Source organism: Muntiacus reevesi, chromosome 17, assembly GCF_963930625.1.
Source record: "Muntiacus reevesi chromosome 17, mMunRee1.1, whole genome shotgun sequence".
Lineage (NCBI taxonomy): Eukaryota > Metazoa > Chordata > Mammalia > Artiodactyla > Cervidae > Muntiacus > Muntiacus reevesi.
In genome coordinates this window covers 1,151,653-1,169,470 of record NC_089265.1, presented here as the reverse complement: position 1 = coordinate 1,169,470, position 17,818 = coordinate 1,151,653, and the positions used below count along the sequence as shown (strand labels likewise).

The window sequence follows — 17,818 nt, the reverse complement described above, 5'->3', positions numbered from 1 at the left end:
GTGCGTGTTGAAGGTGTAATGATTGGGTGGTGGTTGTTGTTTTGAACTTTCAGAATCAGCTTGTAGACAAATCTTGGGAGATATTCCTGTGGCCAGAGAACAGAAGTGTGTCATCAGCCCTGACTGTGGAAAACCACACGTGTATCTCCAGGAGCACATGTGCAGCTTTCAGGGGAGTGAGAGCCGTGGACGTAGGGGCTTGGGAAATGTCGTCCGTGCTCCAGGGAGTTACATGTGGAGGTTTAGGTGCAGAGTTTGAATTTGCCAAGGTGCCCCTCAGAGGAGCTAAGAGCATGGTTCACTTTCCTCCTTCACCTAGAGTCTTTGCCCTAGAGAATGAGAGCCAAGGATCAGAGCCATTGGCTTTGATCTCTCGGTCAGAGAAAGCAGACTGAACAATGTAAAAGAATATTCTGTCATTCATATTGAAGGGTGTATTCTTTTACTTTCAGATGCAAAAGTGAAATGTTCATTTCATTGAAATCATTTTTTTAAAACAAAAAGTGTAGGAAAATTGGGGAGAAGTTGTAAAGAGAATTACTATATTGCTTGGCTTCCCCAATACCCCTTCAATTCTGAGGTAATTTTTGTAAAGTTGTTGGAAAGTCAGGAAGACAGTCAGTTGTCATACTTTCTCCTTCAGTTTTGAGGTAAATTAATTTTTATAAATGCAGTTCAGAGATACTGTTCAGGATTCAGCAAGGGAGACTTACTGCGTGCCCAGCGTCGTACGTTCCTTCCCCTGCAGGTCGAGCTGGCCGAGTCCCCAGCCCTGGGTTGAGTAGTGTCTTCAGCCCTGTGGGCTCTGCCCTGAGCTGAGGCTTTTCAGGTCTTCTGAGTGTTGTCAGCTTGATGTAACTGATAGTGGCATTTTGTTTTACCACAGTGACGGAAGTGAGAGCCAGGACTCTGAAGTTCTCAGGGCAGGTCAGCTCTGACGCCAGGAAAAGCCCTGCTCACTGGGGACAGCTGGAGGCAACCTGCCCAGACCTACTCAGAAAAAAAGGAAGTTAGGCCAGGCTTTACTCGGCAGTTTACACTCCATCTATTACGCAGCAGCCTCTTCCCCATTTAAGAGTTTCCTTTTGTTTTCCATGAGGAACACCCCCCGAGAGCTGAGATTCTAAAGAGGGGTTAATGTTTCTTTATTTCTTGCTGCATGAGCGGGCAGTTCCATAGAACACAAACACGCTCGCATCCTGTCGAGCCTGGAGCAGAGGCCAAGTGAATGACCAGCTGGTGTCTAACGTATGCAGTGCTTTACCCCAGAATCCAACAGCTCTTTAGCCTGGCCGCATCCCCCTGGGCCCTCGCTAAGCTGGTCCCTTGGAATTTCTGTCTTTACAGCTCATCAGGGATGTTTCTTTGTCCATGTGTCTGTGGAAACTCACCTCTCTTCGGGGTCCTGATGGAAACGGTCCTTTCTCAGGAAGCTGTTTTTTCCTGATTCTCCTTTGTGGAAACAAAACACGAAGTCCTTGCGTCAGACTTCCCCGGTTGCAGCTTGTCCGTTCTCACAGCCTGGCTTGTGCCTAGAGGGTAGTGATGTGTGTGCAGGATTCCGTGTTTTCCTGGGAGCCTCGTCGTACGTGAAGAATACTGTTAATCATTTTATTTCTCTGATATAATCGTGCTGCAGAGGAGTTGGGGAGAGGTAACTCTTAGGCGCATCGCGTGTCATTTTGGTAAATACCCTTTCCTTCTCCTGTGTGCTTTAACGGCAGCACGTGTCTGAGCCTGCCTTTCTCTACACAATTGTAGTGCCACTCTCCGTCAGTTTTTGTGACTGTGAGATGAGAATTCTGGGAGCTACACTGTAGTTTAGTTGTTTTTCCATTTTTAAAATAAGCGTCTTGTTTGGGGACACCCACCCAGTGGCTGAGAGGTGATTTGTGGTCTTCCTTCAACAGCTGGGCCTGCCCTAGACCCCTGCCTTGTGTGGCCTCCGAACTCACGTGCTGAGAGCTACTCTCCCTAAGCCTGGCAGAGTCACTAGGATCGTCAAGGTTCACTTGAGAAGTGTTGAGGACATTGTGATATTTTATCAAGAATAATGACAGCTTTTCAAGTTTGAACACCCAGAAGGTTGATTTTCAGAAGTGATGAAATATTCAACAGCGTCAGATTACTGAGGTTGCCTTTTTTAAGAGAGAAATCATACCTTAATCAAAACCACCATATTTTAAGGCCTTAAATTTTGTCAGTTGAAGTTCTTATTACACTGTTATGTACATACTAAATTCGGCAGTGGCTGAGGCTTTTTATCAAGCAAGGGTTGAGGCCTGTGCCGTGTCCTGAGAGGCAGAATGAGAGTGTGCTCTGTTCTGCACATGTGTGTGGCCTGTTTCATCTTAACTGTGAAGCCCCCGGGGACAGGCCCCAGTGGTGAGGGTCAGGAGGTGTGCGCAGCCGCCCTGATGGCGGCGACGTGGCGGGTTCCCTGCCTCACGGCTGTTGAACAGACGTTTCTCTGCAGGCGGGAGGAAGGGGAGTCCCGCCCCGCGCAGCGCTGGGCCCCGCGCTGGCCCTCCTGGTGCGGCGTCCTGGGGGAGGCTCTCCCCGCGCCCCTGCTCCCCTGGGCGGGGCCACACCTTGTGCCTGATTTCCCCCTCAGGTGTTGACGCTGGGCTCCCGTCCTGGGAGGGGCAGCCTCTCGCCTCCCGCAGGCTGTTCCCCTGTCTGCACGCCCCTCCGTCCTTCCTTTCCTGCCGGGATTCCCAGGGCTGGCTCCGCAGTCCCTGTGGTCATCCGACTGCCGACTAGCTGTGTTCCCTCTGCTCTCCTCTTCCCTTGCTCCCCCAGTACTGGCGACTCCTGCCATGCTGCTCCCCCTTCCTTTCCTTGTAAGGGTTACCATCACGACCACTGCCCCCAGCTGCTGCCTCTGTGGGCTGCAGGGCAGAGGCTGGGGGTCTTCTCACCTGCGGTTCTGGGCACCCTCCTGGCCCTGTGTGTTCTCCGAGACAGAGAGAGACCCCAGCTAGCAACACCTGCAGGGCTTCCACGCTTGGTTGCAGAGTGCGTGCGTGTGTGCTAAGGCACTTCGGTCATGTCTGATTCTTTCTAACCCTATGAACTGTTGCCCACCAGGCTCCTCTGTCCGTGGAATTCTCCAGGCCAGAATACTGGAGTGGGTTTCCATTTCCTCCTCCAGGGGATCTTCCCGACCTAGGGATCCAACTTGAGTCTCCTAAGACTGCTGCAGACTGCTTTTGTTTTGATTGTTGTTCAGATGGAAAAATCAGGGTATCTTACAGAAGCTTACGTGTGTAGCTTGCTAAGCTTGTGACAGTCGCTCAGAGAACGTAGGGGCAGGGGCATGTCCCCTCCAGGTCTGACTGCAGTCGTTGTAGGCCTGAGGTCCCCTCCTCTGTGTGCCCTGAAGGGGTCTTTGTGTTCCGGGTTGAGAAAAAGCATTTGTACATCGTATGTACGTGAACTTCCTAGCTCGTCAAGTGAAACTTCCTAGCTCGTGTATGATATCTGAAAGACAGGAGATGCACGTGGTGACTGGACAAGTGACAGGCAGGCCGGGCCTTCACGGTGAGAGCAGGGCGTGTCTCTGTCGCCTCACGGTGGCGACGCGTGTTCCTCTGCCCCTGGGCACGCAGGGCGGAGGTCCCCGTCCTGCTTCATGAGGAAACTGAAACCGGGACATTTGAGCGTCCCCCAGGACTACTCAGCTGGGGAGGCAGAGACCCGAGTCCCCCTGGGCCTTTCACCTCCAGGCTTGGAGCGTGGCTTTCTGGAGAGTACTTTCCTCAGCTTCCTGAACGAAAATTCTTTCAGGCTTCTGATGGCGTGCTACCCCCTTCATCCCTTACATCTCAAAATCAGAAACCTGAAGAAGAGCACTCCAGAACCTTCCAGTATTTATTTTCTGACAGCCAGGCCCACCAGAGGGGAGGACAGCTAACATGCCCTCCGAGCTCGGGGCTGGGGCTCCCTCCTGACTGGACGTGGGGCAAGTCCCCGAGAGCCTTCCCGGTCCTGTGGCATGGGGGCTGGGTGCCGCGCGCCCCACCAGCTGTGCCGGCTCAGGACAGCTGCCGCGTGGGCAGGGACCGCTGAGGCCCTTCCTGTCCCACACGTTCCATGTGTTCAGTGAGCCTTAGGAGGTGCCCCCTGGGCCCCCCATGCGTCTTGGGGGCCCACTCACGCTGTGGCCGTCTCGGCTGGGATGTGGGGCAGGTGCCCAGCGCACACTGGGTGGCAAAGCTCGTACAGAGAAAGAATGTGCCTATCTCAGAAACTTCCGTATTGATTACATGCCATAGTGGTGATGTCTGGGGCATATTAAATAAAATGCATTATTAATTTTACCTGCTGCTTTTTATTCTTTAAAATGGGGCTACTGGAAAATTTCACACCACACCTGCGGCTACTGTTCCGCCTAGCTGGGTAGCGCTGGTCTAGAGGCCGCCCTCCCCACCTCCACCCTTCGATGGTCCTGAGACACCAGCGTTTTTATTCTGTACAGACGCCGAAATGGAGCTGCTACCTGGGGAAGACTTTTTCGGACCGTTTAAAGACACTCCTGAGAAAGGGTCTTTCAGTCTGCTGGTTATTCCTCTACTCTGGGGGAGTCTTGTTTTATGAATAAAGACTAAGCTTGCTCTTGTATTTAGATCATCCAGAAACAAAAGCCTTGTTATGCAAATTGCAGCGAACAATGAGAAACTGATGAACATACAAACTCCCCGTGGCCACTGCGTGAAAGCACTTTGCAGAGGCTGTAATGTGAGGCAGACGCTTTCACTTCCACTTCAAGGGGCTGAGGCGTGAGTTCCCCCACACAGCATCGTCCCTGGGGACGGGCGCTGGCCTGGCAGTGCAGCAGACAGGTCTCTATCCAGACCCTCACTTCTGAAGGTGGGTTTTCAGAGCTGGCAGGAAAGGATGGGGTTATGTAAATTGCTGGGCTATGTGGAAGGACGAACGCTCCATCCCTGTCTCTGTCTTTATACAGAACAAAATGTCCACATTGTTAAAATACCCAGACGGACAAAGGGAGGAACTATAAATACACTGGGAGAAAAGTGATTTTATTTTTAAAAAATAATTGTGGAAAAAGAAGATTTTTAAAGTATGATGTTAGCTTAAGATACCATAGTGGAAAAGATGAATAGATTTGCACATCCAAGAAATATTTATGTATGACAAATATGTATCAAGTTAAAAGCTAAACTGGAACAACATTTCTAACTCAATGGGTATATGTTGTTGTTCAGTTGCTAAGGCGTGTCTGATTCTTGTGACCACATGGACTGCAGCACACCAGGCTTCCCTGTCTGTCACCGTCTCCCAGAGTTTGCTCAGGTGCATGTCCATTGAGTTGGTGATGTCATCCAACCGTCTCATCCTCTGTTGTCCCCTTCTCCTCCTGCCTTCAATCTTTCCCAGCATCAGGGTCTTTTCCAATGAGTCAGTTCTTTGCATCAGGTGACCAAAGGATTGGAGCTTCAGTTTTAACATCAGTCCTTTCAGTACATATTCAGGGTTGATTTTCTTTAGGATCGACTGGTTTGATCTCCTTGCAGTCCAAGGGACTCTCAACAGTCTTTTCTAGCACCACAGTTTGAAGGCATCAGTTCTTTTACGCTCAGCCTTCTTTATGATCCAACCCTCACGTCCATACATACCTACTTGGAAAAACCATAACTTTGACTGTACGGACCTTTGTCAGCAAAATGATGTCTTTGCTTTTTAATACAATATCTAGGTTTGCCCTAGCTTTTCTTCCAAGGAGGATATATCTACTCTTGTATATGTATATATATATATACATGCATACATAGTATTCCAATATATTAAAGAAAGATTTATATGCTATATAAAGAGAACTCATAAATGTATAAGAAAAATACCATCTTAATAGAAAAATGGATAGTGTGGGAATAAGTGATTCCTAGGGAAAGAAAAAAACATGCTTAATTTCATTAATAGAGAAGAACAAATTATAAGAAAACACAAATTGCCTCTTCATCTGATAGAGATTTTAAAAAATGGTAATGCCTAATACTGTAACTTCTAGAAATTTTAACAAAACATCAATAACGCCTGATACTGCTAACGGTATGAGAAACAGGGACTTTTTATTCCCTTTTTCGTCAGAGGTGATGGGAACGGACACTTTTTTGGAAATGCAACTTGGCAGTATCATTCGAAAATGCTTTAGGCTGCATTTAACCTGACAGCTTCACTTTTGAGAGTTTGCCTTGTGGATGTGGCTATACAGGCAGGATGCGCGAAAGAAGATGGGTGGGTACCACACAGCCAGCCTGCCTCTGTTCACAGGAAAGGCTTCTCATGAGATGCTGTGAGTGGAGAGAGTATAGTTTCTTTCGTGTTAAAGTTAACCAGGTCGCCAGTCCAAGTTTGATGCATGAGGCAAATGCTCAGGGCCGTTGCACTAGGAAGACCCAGAGGGATGGGATGGGGAGGGAGGTGGGACGGGGGTTCAGGATGGGGAACACATGTAAATCCATGGCTGATTCATATCAATGTATGGCAAAAACCACTACAATATTGTAAAGTAATTAGCCTCCAACTAATATAGATAAATGAAAAATAATAATAATAAAATAAAAATAATAAACCAGGCAGGTGCTTAATTAACATCTCCATGGAATTTACATGCAAGGGAGTATTCCGAACTGTCAAACAGGAGAGGTCTGGGAAACAGGTCTGGGGTGGTCTGGGGAGGAGATGAAACTGGCCGGGCCCTGGCACCTTTCACTCGTATAATCTACACTATTTCCTGTTTAAAATAATGAGCATATGTTCCTTATATAATCTATATTTAAAGTCTTTATTTGCCTTTTATTGAAAACCCATCCCGTTGAGGAGCAAACACTCTGTTATGAATTAGAAGAGGTTCCTCTATGCAGACCTACTGTGTCCATGCTCTGAGGCTCAGAATCCAGAGACCACATCCCCTGTAGGGCTTTATGGAAAACAGTGACTATTCAGCTTTGTTCTCATTAGATTTTTTTGTTCTCGTTTAGAAAAAGTTAAGTCCTGTCTTTTAAAAAGACGGTATTCTCTTTGACAAAGAGGCCAACCACACACACAAAGTATCTTCATATTTCTTAAATTGCCTTGTTATTACTGCTGTTATTATGTCAGTATTTTTCCCCATGTTTATTTATGCCTCTCAGTAAGACTAATTCTTTGTCTGTTTCAGAGTTTTCCCAAAGGGGATATTATCGGTTTTCAGATCAAGAAATCCCGTGCGTCCGTGCTGTCCACTCCAGGGTGCTGCGTTTCCCCTCGTGTCCACCCTCGGCAGCTGGTCCACACCCAGGGCTGGAGGAGGGTGTTCTAGGGCACAGAACAGGCGTTCTGAGGGTGGGCAGAGCGTGCATGAACATGGGTTGTGGCCAGAGAAGGCTGTGCAGAGAAAGCTGCACAGGAATTCAGACAGACTTCCTCCGGGAGATCACTGACCCCTGAGGCTGGCTGAGAGGTTTTAGCTCCTAAAATGTCACAGGGCAGCCAGGTCAGCAAAGGCCACATACAGCCCATGGCCAACTTGAAATCAGATTGCATTCCAACAGTGTGTAAGCACGAGTGAACGCTGTGGGTGTGTGGGTGTGTGTGTGTGTGTGTGTGTGTGTGTGTACTTGAAGAAACAGAACTCCGTGGCGTTCCGTGGAAAGGCATCAGGTCCTTGCTCTCCTGTCTGATTCGCTCACCGTGGAAAGAGGTGTGCCCGGCCCCCTGAGCTCTAGCATTGCAGAGTGGGTCTTCTGTCTCGCTGGGTGATGGGTTTGGGGTAAGAAGGATGGAGGAGTTGGTCTGTCTGATGGGATCTCAGACCCTCGTCCCCAACCTGGGCAGGAATAAGAAGCCCTGCCTGACACAGCCCACCACTCAGTGCCCAGGCCTTGGGCCACGCCTGTGGTGGAAACAGAGGCCTTGCTTCCTTGGGCACTTGATTCTTTCGGAACCACTCCAAAGATGGGGTGGCTAGACTGAGGCAGCAGCATGAATTTTGATGAGATCGGGTGTTTTCGGGTGGTATGGCCATAGAGGGCACCATCGTGAATCCTGGGTCTCTTGGCCACATGCCGTGATGGCCCCTTCCTAGCAGCCCAGCCCCCATCTCCAGCACAGTGGCATTGCAATCCATCCCACCCCCCAGCACTTGGGCATTACCGGGCACTACTCCCCACAAGTCTTGAAAGTTACCACGTGGAAAGAACCCTTGCCTTGAAGGAGGGATGAGCTCGTGCTAGAAAAACTGTCAGACCAGGTTCTGACTGGGTCCCCAGGGAGCAAGGGCTTCAGGGCTCAGACACCACGCCTCCCAAGCTGCTGCTCCTAGAACAAGAGTGAGACCTTGAACTTCACCAACAGGATTCCCGTCCTTCCAGGAGGACATCCTCAACCATAGGTGGGAGACAGCCCTAGCCTGTTAAGATGTGACAGTGCATTTGGAAGGACACTTTCCGTCCTGGAAGGATGGAAGGAGGTGCCTGCAGAGTGCAGGAATGGGACAGTGTCCACTGTCCTCGGGATTTCCAGGTTCCCTCTGAGTAGCTGGGCTTCCCTGGTGGCTCAGATAGTAAAGAATCTGCCTGCAATGCAGGAGACCAGGGTTTAGTCCCTGGGTCGGGAAGATCCCCTGGAGAAGGGAATGGCAACCCACTCCTGTATTCTTGCCTGGGAAATCCCATGGACAGAGGAACCTGGCGGACTACGGTCCACGGGGTCGCAAAGAGTCGGACATGACTGAGCGACTTTCACATCTGAGGAGTTTACTTGTCGTCTGCACGTTGGCTCAGAGGTTATACACTCTTGTGTATAACCATTGCACTCAGCGTTTCCCATTACTGCACTGTCTGGGTGCAGCTGGCTGTCATGGGAGCTTTCTGGAAGTACTGTTTCTGCCCTCAGAGAGCACAAGCTACCTGTGTTTTTCCTCTCTTGCCAGTGTTCCCAGCCCCGTGGGGCGGCTCTGCCCTGGCTTTGCACTCAGACAGCTTTTCAAACAGGCCAGTTCACCTGCCAACAGGACTTGCGTTTCAGGTCTTAGCCTGTTATAATTCAAAATGCAAGCTCGGGAAAGTAATGGGCATGTGGCAGAACAATGGTAACCAGGAGCTTCTAGTGACGTTTCTGGGAGGCTCCTGCACAGGGCAGGGAGGCGGGAAGTGAATTCGCTTGGAAGTGTGCACGTGTTCACGGCCACGGTCACTGCCCGGAAGCAGCCCGGCTGAGCCGAAACCGGTTGTCACCAGGCCGACCACACTCCCTACTGCTCACTGTTCTCTGTGTTTCCTCTGGAGGCTGAAATGTCTTTGTTACCATATCTTTGGCTGATTCATGTTGAGCTTTGACAGAAAATAATGAAATTCTGTATAACAATTATCCTTCAATAAAAAATAAAAAGACAGCTAATCATAGAAGGCATGTTTATGTATAGAACCCTGAAATAGATACAGTAAACCATCATTAAGTGAAAAAAGCAATTAGATATTCTGAAGATTCTTGGGGGGAAGTGTTCTCAACCTTGATATTAGGTTGGAATTGGTTGTTCTTGGCTTTGCATGTGTCTGTGATGTAGGAACAGTGCAGTCCCATATTGAGACAAGACACCACCCGTGGGAAAAGCGTGTACTTGCACACAGAGATTTTGAAGGACTGACACTCAGCTTTAGACACAAGTGTGTCGAGAGTCCCTGTCGTGTGACCTCGTCTCTCTTGTCGGTTTGCAGTTTAACTCCGCAGCCAAGCAGCTGATCGAGTGGGACCAGCCCCCCGGGCCAGGGGTTGCGGCTGGCGAGGGCACTCCGGCCACCACCCCGAGCAGCACGGCCCCCAAGCAGCCGGACGGCAAGAAGAACACCAAGAAGCGGCACTCGTTCACCTCGCTGAGCATGGCCAGCAAGGCGTCGCAGGCCGCCCAGCAGCGCCACTCCATGGAGATCAGCCCCCCGGTCCTCATCAGCTCCAGTAACCCCGCGGCCGCGGCACGCATCGGCGAGCTGGCCGGGCTCTCCTGCAGCGCGCCCTCTCAGGTACGGGCCGCCGCGGAGCTCTAAGGGACATGAATCCTAGCAGCACAGACTTAGCTGTGAAGACCGGCATGTGCTGCTCAACCCACCTTGGCAGCGCCTTGTCCCGGGGAACTGAAAGTTCCTTCAGGCCCCCTGGGAACTCATACGGAGCCTGTCTTTGTCTTGAGCATCTTCTTCCTAATTGTTGGGACTGAGGCAACTAGGTTTAGGATTGAGTTCTTGTTACGCAAAGCAGCAGTTTTGGTGTAACACTGTTTCCTGAAGAGCAAGGTCACAGGCAGTCACCCTCCTTCCACCTTTAATTGTGGAAGAAGGACGGCCCATCTGGGCAGGAAGCACCCTCCTCCAGCTGTCTGCAGTCACACTGGGGTGCAGCAGCAGTGAAATCCATCCCGTAACTGAGCACAGGCACGAAGGGACCTGAATAACTCAGCTTCTTCCTAGTGAATTCGTCTCAGGTAGTGCTGTGGATCAGACACCTTTGGACACAGGTCGTTTGGTTAGGCGTTGTTCCCTGAAGGGTTTTGTAAGCAATTGCCTGCAATCCGTCAGCACATCTGGGTAGCTACGCTTTAATTACGGGTCCCCACGGGAAGGTCAGGTCCTGAGACGTGATCCTGAAGATGGAGCCATGTGCGTGACGTAGGTTCAGTGTGCTGGCGGACAGGTGAGCATCCAGAGAGGCCCCTGAACAGGATCCTTGGGGAGATGCTGATGGGCTGGCTCATCGTGCGCCAGGTAGGTCCCAGCCACACCCATGTGAGGCAGTGGCCGTGGGATCCTACACGTGAGATGTCGAGACCAGTGTTTATCAAGTGACTCCTTGGCGTCTGACACACGTGATGCCCTCCGCACGTTTGGGCTCAGTAACCTGAATAGGACTCTGCCTTGCCCCAGTAACAGACACTGCAGGTTTTGTATGTTTCATTGTGACTTGGCTTCCCCAGGTTTAGCTGCTCTCGTCTGTTTTGTTAGGTGTGTCTTCTATGTATTGACTCCTGTTTCCTTGGCAGGTTCACATAAGTACCACCGGCCTGATTGTGACCCCACCCCCCAGCAGCCCCGTGACCACCGGCCCCTCGTTCACGTTCCCGGCGGAGGCCCCTTACCCAGCCACCCTGGCGGTGAGTATAACCCTCCCGTCCACTCGCCCACCCCTGCCTGCTGGCCTGGCCCCTCCACCCTGCTGACACTTACTGAGGGTGAAGGAGGTCTCTATCCTTCACCTCTGTCTCTCTTAATTTTAGCAAAAAATTACATAGGCTCAGGCCTGCAGCCGGCACTTTATTTTAGCAGTGGAGGTGGGTGGCCTTGAGGTGACAGGACCTCTTTTAGTGTTCATTAAAGTTCAGCCTGGGGTTTTCTGCAGGCTTATTACCCTTTGCTTCTGTCAGGTTTCTGGTCGGGCTGATTTATCCAGGGACTGAGGAGGCTGGACTCCCCAGGCTGGGTGGTGCCTGGGTCCCCAGAGCATGGATTCTTGGCTCTGATCTCATTTCCACTCTGGGTCCCTGGTCTCCTGTTGGTCTGTGTGGTCAGGGTGCCAGGGGGCTCTCAGATGAGTGATTCTCCCCACAAGCCCACAGCCTGCAGATGCAATCTGACTCGGGGGGGACACCCTAGTGGGGAAAACAAATAGGAGGGTCAGGGCAGTCATGGGAGGCTGATGCAAAGAGGAACCCCAGGGGAAGAAAGCTGAAAGAGCAGAGACAAGGAACGCAACCCTGGGAAGCAGAAAGCAAGGATCCAAGGATTGCGCTTCCCAAGCTTGCAGGTGAACTGTGGGGAATGAGCGTCTCGCGTCCAGACCACGACCTTGTTACATGTTCAGACTCTTTCTTCCAGTGTGAGGGGAGTGAGGAGAGACGAGATCCCTGTCGCCCCTCTCCCAGGGGGACCCCGCCCTCCGCCCGCCTCACAGGGTCTCTGCTGGCTGTGCTGCCCGGGGACGCTGTGGCCAGCGGTGGGGTCCTGACTCCCCTCTCCCAGGGGGACCCCGCCCTCTGCCTGCCTTACAGGGTCTCTGCTGGCTGTGCTGCCCGGAGACGCTGTGGCCAGCAGCGGGGTCAGGCCTGGGGCAGGGAACCAGCCCCGTTGCGCGTGAATGATGCGGCTGAGAGGTCACGCAGCCTCCTTGGGCCTCTGTGTTCCCTCCTGTAAGATGAAAGGCATCCTGTCTGCCCCAGGGAGGTGGCACCTCCTGGGCCTGGAGGGGGGACTGTGACAGCTGCCCACCGCCCTCTGTCAGCGCCGTGGCAGCTGTGACGTGCCTGCCGCTTTGCTCAGATCCTGGGGTCTGGCTCATCATTAGGGTCCTCTCTGTTCTCCACACAGGGGTGGCGAGGCTTCCCAGGGCCTGATTTGTGTTCAGGCTGTGGACTTTGTATGTTGTGAAGATGGAAGACCGAAGGCCAGGCCTGCATCTACCCCAGGCCTGGACCTCACTGCATGTTGTTGGCTCCATCTAGCCGTGTTTTCCTCATTTCCTTTTGCCTCATTTTTCTTTTATTTATCATGTCTTGATGTATTTTATGAGTAGTTGGAAGCTGACTTTGAAGTAAGGTGGGCTATAAATAAATGCAGGATTGGTATCTAGCTGGTAGACACTAGTACACTAGAGACTAGTGTAGACTTTTCAAAGCTTTCTGTAGAGTTAAGTAAGCATGTTCTTGTATTTAAATAGAAGTTAATAAGTTCCAATTAACATTCAAGCCATTTTTTGTTAATGTTTCTAGAACAATTACAGCTTCCTTGATACAACAACTATGTAGGGTGGGAGAAGTTGCGTTGATTCCTTTGGGGAGAAGGGGGAGTCAGGTAACTTTTACGGAAAGGTGGTTTGCCTGAGGTTCCACTGGCCCTGGGTGCTTCACCCAGAATCAGGTTTCTCAGTCTTCCTGCCCTCTCAGCCCCAGAGAAGACCCTGTCTGTCCATCCTTCCTTCCTTCCCACCCACCCCAGTACCTTCACACGCTGTTGGAATTTCCATTTCTAAATGGCTACTTCATGTGGCAAAGTTCTAACTTGATTTCTTAAGGGAAAAATGGCCGATTTTTTTGATCATAGAAGAATTAATTAGTGGAAAGATGTAGAGTTGACTGTGCTTCAGCCCTTGTGGGCTGATTATTTTACGATAAGGGAATGGCCAGTTGCTCTTAGCTGGGTGCATACTAGGGCATCCTGGGCACCAGTCCCACAAAATTAATTTACACTCAGTCACTTCATCCCAGGGTCATATCAGAGGGCCTGAATGTTCAGCAAGAGGATTTATTAACAGTGTGTCTCTGCCAGTTCCGCTTAATGGAAAACTAATTATAAGCAGACCCATGGCCTGTTGTCCCAGGAGATGCCTGGCTCTCAGAGCCCAGAGTTGGCAAGCAGGAGTGCTGGATTTAATGTGTTAGGTTTAAGTGGGAAAATCTCTGTAACAGGTACCCTCTGAATCTTCCATCAACCTGGCGAGTGTCCTGTGTAAAATGTGAAATCTTCCCAAGACCTAGAGTGCAGTCACAGCAAGAGCAGGTGGCATGATGGGAAGGACACCGCCCTTTTTCTGGTGTGGATTTTGGGTGCTGAGGGCCACGGCTGGACCAGGGAGTGATCATCGTTTCTAGCACTTCTTCACAAGTTGTAACTTTTCAGTCTCTTACGCAGAATGAACTTGTGGGCATATTGTCCTAAATGTCTCACATGTAATGGTTTAAATGTTAAATATCTAACATTAGAAACAACACTGGTATTCCATGTAATTCAGAGATGGACTGTTCACAGCAGGGCGGGTTTTCCTCCACCCGGTTCCCTGGGGAGGAGGGTGCAGATCTCGCTCCTGTGTGAAACAAGGGAGGGGTGACCCCCGGGGCCAGCCAGGAGGGTTAGTCACAAGATGGCACAGGGCAGCCGGGGCAGCAAAGGCCACATGCAGCTCGTGGCGAACTTGAAATCGGATTGCATTCCAACCATGTGTAAGTTCCACTAAACCGTGTGTGGGCGCGTGTGTATACCTAAAAGTAAATGATGTCAGCTTCCCAGAACAGCCAAGATGTACTTGGCCATTGTCGCCCACGGTGGAGGGTCCAGAGGGTCAGGGCAGGGCCCTGGATGTAGGGGCAGGACCGTCACGCTTGGCAGTCGGAGAGGCAGAAGTGGCACCTTTGGAATTGGCAGGATGTGGACCAACTTCACAGTGACCGCAGAGAAGGGCTCAGCATCTCGGGGACCGAGGTCTGCTAATCTGGATCGGACTGTCCCGAAAGCAGTGGGAGACAGGAGGTTTTCTTATTCCCGAAGACCACATCGAGCACCTGCACCTCCCGTGGGCAGAGCTGGGCGCTGGCAGCACGCAGACGGTGAGGCAGGGTATGGCTCCACGGCCGCATGAATCCAACCACCAGAGCCTGCCCCCGAGCCTCCACTCCTGGGCGCCAGAGCCGTGTTGCTGAGAGGTCCGTGGACAGCACGTGGCCACATGCATCATTTTTGCAAGTCGGGGAGCACACGTGCACCCCTCTCCTCATGTGTCAGAGCTGGAACCATGTATCCACAGCTGTGAGAGGAGGTCCATTCCCAGAGAGAATTAATTAATCTTCCTAATTACCAGATCCTTAATTACACCTCCCCTTCAGACACCATCTTCCAAGCATCTGTTTCTAGCATTTTAAGTACTTTCATTTTTTTTCTTTTTTTTGTAGCTGTGCGTATGACTGACTGACTTGAATCTGCTAGGTATCCAGATGAGACAAAAGCTCACTTCCCATCTTCTTAACTTTACTGAATCCTGATGCCTGTGTTTTTTTAATCACTGATATCAATGTTTCCATTTTTCTACTTCCTACTCATCATTCAAAAAAGGCAAGATACTCAGTTGCACACACACTGCTGTGTGCAAGGGGTTGATGCTGCAGGAATTAGTGGCACCACTGCCCCGAGGGGATGACCGGCCGCCATCCCTCTATTGGCCAAGCAGCTGAGTTCACTGCACAAGCAGAGCGTTTACAGAGGTTGAAAGTGGATTCATTGGAATCAGATGTTTAGGAAGGATGGAATTGGGGGATGTTGAGTGGTATTTGCTCAGAGGACCCAGAAATGCCCAGTCTTATGCTGGCAGTCACCTTCTACCCCAGAAGGAGAGGGGGGTGCGCACATAAAGTACAGTCAGGAAGAAAATGGACCCTTAACGTAGCCTGGAAGAGAGTGGATATGTGTCTATGTAAGGCTGAATCACTGCTGTGAACAAGAGACTGACACAACATTGTAAATCAGCTATCCTCCTATAAAAAAGTTAATTAAAGAGAGAGAGGACGGATCATTTACAATCAGAACCCCAAGCTCCAAGCAGAGTGCTTTCCTGGTCAGTGGCCTGTAGCCCTCACCCATGGTTAAGACCTCGTGGAGCTCAGCGCTTGGGCACCTCCCAGCTGGTTGCTGGAAGGGGAGAGGGCAGGGGGGCGCCAGTGAGGAGGGGCCTACAGCCCGGCCTTGAACTCTTGCTCACTGTCTCATGGCCCGACGGTAGCCTGGACCCAGCCAGCTGGACAGGGCGCTTTGTTCTTGGAGGGAAACTGAGGGCGGCCTGCAGGGGCTGAGTGGGGACTGGAGTCTGCACGGCGTTTCTGACACTAGCCCTATGCTGCCTCCTTGTCCCAAGATCAGTGGGTGGGGAACACAGTCTGGATATGGCGGACCTGACCGTTTCCCATCAGCTGACCCCCGAGCCCTGATTTTAGGGAGCATCCTCGTGGCCTCCAGACATCAGTGCTGGTAGCTAAGGGTCTGGACCTGCAGAAGCACAAGCAGAACCTCATCTCAGCGACCACGAGACCACGGCTAGTCCCCTGCGTCGGATCCCGGAGGCCCGGCCACAGCCTCCCAAGCCTCAGCCGTTCCTCACCACTCAGTGGAAGCCGGCCAGCTGCAGGAGGCCCCGGCGAGGGGGAGGCTGAGGTTCCCACAGGACGGCTCACAGCAGGTTCCTCCCGGGCATCTTTGTCCCCGGAGTCTTTCAGTGTGGGCTGTTCACCAGCACCCGTGGGGCCTCCTGGCCGGCCCAGCCCTGGACGTGCCAGGGCCCTGGCATCTGACCAGCCTCACAGGACAGCCACATCGGGGAATCCAGTTGTGATGTCTGCTCCGTGTGCTTATCCTCCAACACACGCACACACATATGCATGTTTTCCCGAAGACACGCAGCCCAGTGCTGGGGTATGCCAGATGTCAAGTGAGTCCTAACTTAGGCTTTGTAAAATTAATACACACCAAACATTTCCTTTCTATACTTACTAACTGTAGGAGATGATCTTTTCTTCAGTTCAGTTCAGTCGCTGTGTAATGTCCAGCTCTTTGTGACCCCCATGGACTGCAGCACACCAGGCTTCCCTGTCCTTCACCATCTCCCGAAGCTTGCTCAAACTCATGTCCATTGAGTTGATGATGCCATCCAACCATCTTATGGTCTGTCACCTTCTTCTGCCTTCAGTCTTTCCCACCCTCAGGGTCTTTTCCAATGAGTCAACTCCTCACATCTGGTGGCCAATGTATTGGAGCTTCAGCATCAGTCCTTCCAATGAATATTCAAGATTGATTTCCTTTAGGATTGTCTGGTTTGACCTCCTTGCAGTCAAAGGGACTCTCAAGAGTCTTCTTCAGCACCACAGTTGGAAAACATCAGTTCTTCTGCGCTCAGCCTTCTTTATGGTCTGACTCTCGTGACCTTTTCTTACATTTTGTTAATGTAATGTGGCCTGCGTTTTTGTCAGGCCTGTAGATTTCCTTCTCTTTTTCTGCCTTCTTCTAGGGCCAGTGAGTACAGGCTCTACTGACATGAAGGTGCAGTTTCCCTCTCCCCTTTGCCAGTGGAATTCTCCTCAGAGCCGAGTATGCCCTTGACTCTGAGTCCTTCCAGGGGCGGGTGGCCTGAATTCCTTTTGTCCGCTCGTCGCCTGCGCCTCCGCGGCCACACAGCTGTGAGGTGGGGCCTGGAGAGACCCAGAGGAGGCGGCTCAGTGGCGACCTCGGGCGCTGCCGAGCTGCTGTGCGCAGTGGCCCGCGGGCCCGCCTGGCTCACGTGCGCTGCCTCCTGCCAGGGTTGTTTCTCGCACTTTGTCCTGAGACCAGCGGCTCAGGTGCGCGGCCTTTTCCTGGTTAAGGGTCGTGAGGGCTCCAGGCCCCATGAGTGCCCTCCTGGAGTCACAGCGCGGCCTGTTGTGTGACTGTCCGCCTGGCCTTGCCTGCCCTGGGAGCGCTGTCAGTGCGTTTGTCCTGCCTCGGCCGCAGCGTGGGGAAAGTCTTCTCCATTGTAGGAAAATGGAACATGATGTGCGCAACAGTTGCAGCGTGCATCTAGAAACTTGAGGTCCTCTCCTGCCATGTTTCTGAACCGTGTGACTTAACAGGCAGATGAAGTAACTGCTGATGGTGTCAGATTTTTTTCCAGACAACAGGAACCAGTTGGTGTTCTTTGTGTTCAGAAACCATGGGGTTTTTCTTCCGCTATTCTGACATGGAGACACCACGTGCCCTGCCCAAGTTGCAGTCTTCAGCCTCTTTATTTCTCTTTTGATGCAGTTTTACACTGAGTGGTTCAGAGATTTGGGGCAGGTGGGCGAGGTGGGGGGTTCAGGTGAGTCTGTGTGTGCCTGTTTGCTCAGTATCCAGACCCTAAAGAATGACCTGGGCTGTGTCAATTAGAAAGTAGCAGGCGCTCCATTCATTCTGGAAAGGCGTGGAGTCTTATGGGCAGAGCCCGTAGAGGGACCGGCAGCTGCTTGCGGTGTCCTTGTTAAAGATTACCAGCCTTG

At 51.5% G+C, this 17,818-nt stretch overlaps 1 protein-coding gene across 4 annotated transcripts in view; it reads left to right on the top strand.

Annotated features, from left to right (window-relative positions):
* The window catches only part of SH3RF1 (SH3 domain containing ring finger 1), a 150,776-nt gene that overhangs the window by 112,041 nt on the left and 20,917 nt on the right, over positions 1-17,818 (top strand). For all 4 annotated transcript variants that reach the window (XM_065907954.1, XM_065907955.1, XM_065907953.1 and 1 more), the window contains 2 exons: positions 9,723-10,025; positions 11,039-11,149. In XM_065907954.1, coding sequence (XP_065764026.1) covers positions 9,723-10,025; positions 11,039-11,149 — 414 coding nt within the window. The remainder of the gene's footprint in view (positions 1-9,722; positions 10,026-11,038; positions 11,150-17,818) is intronic.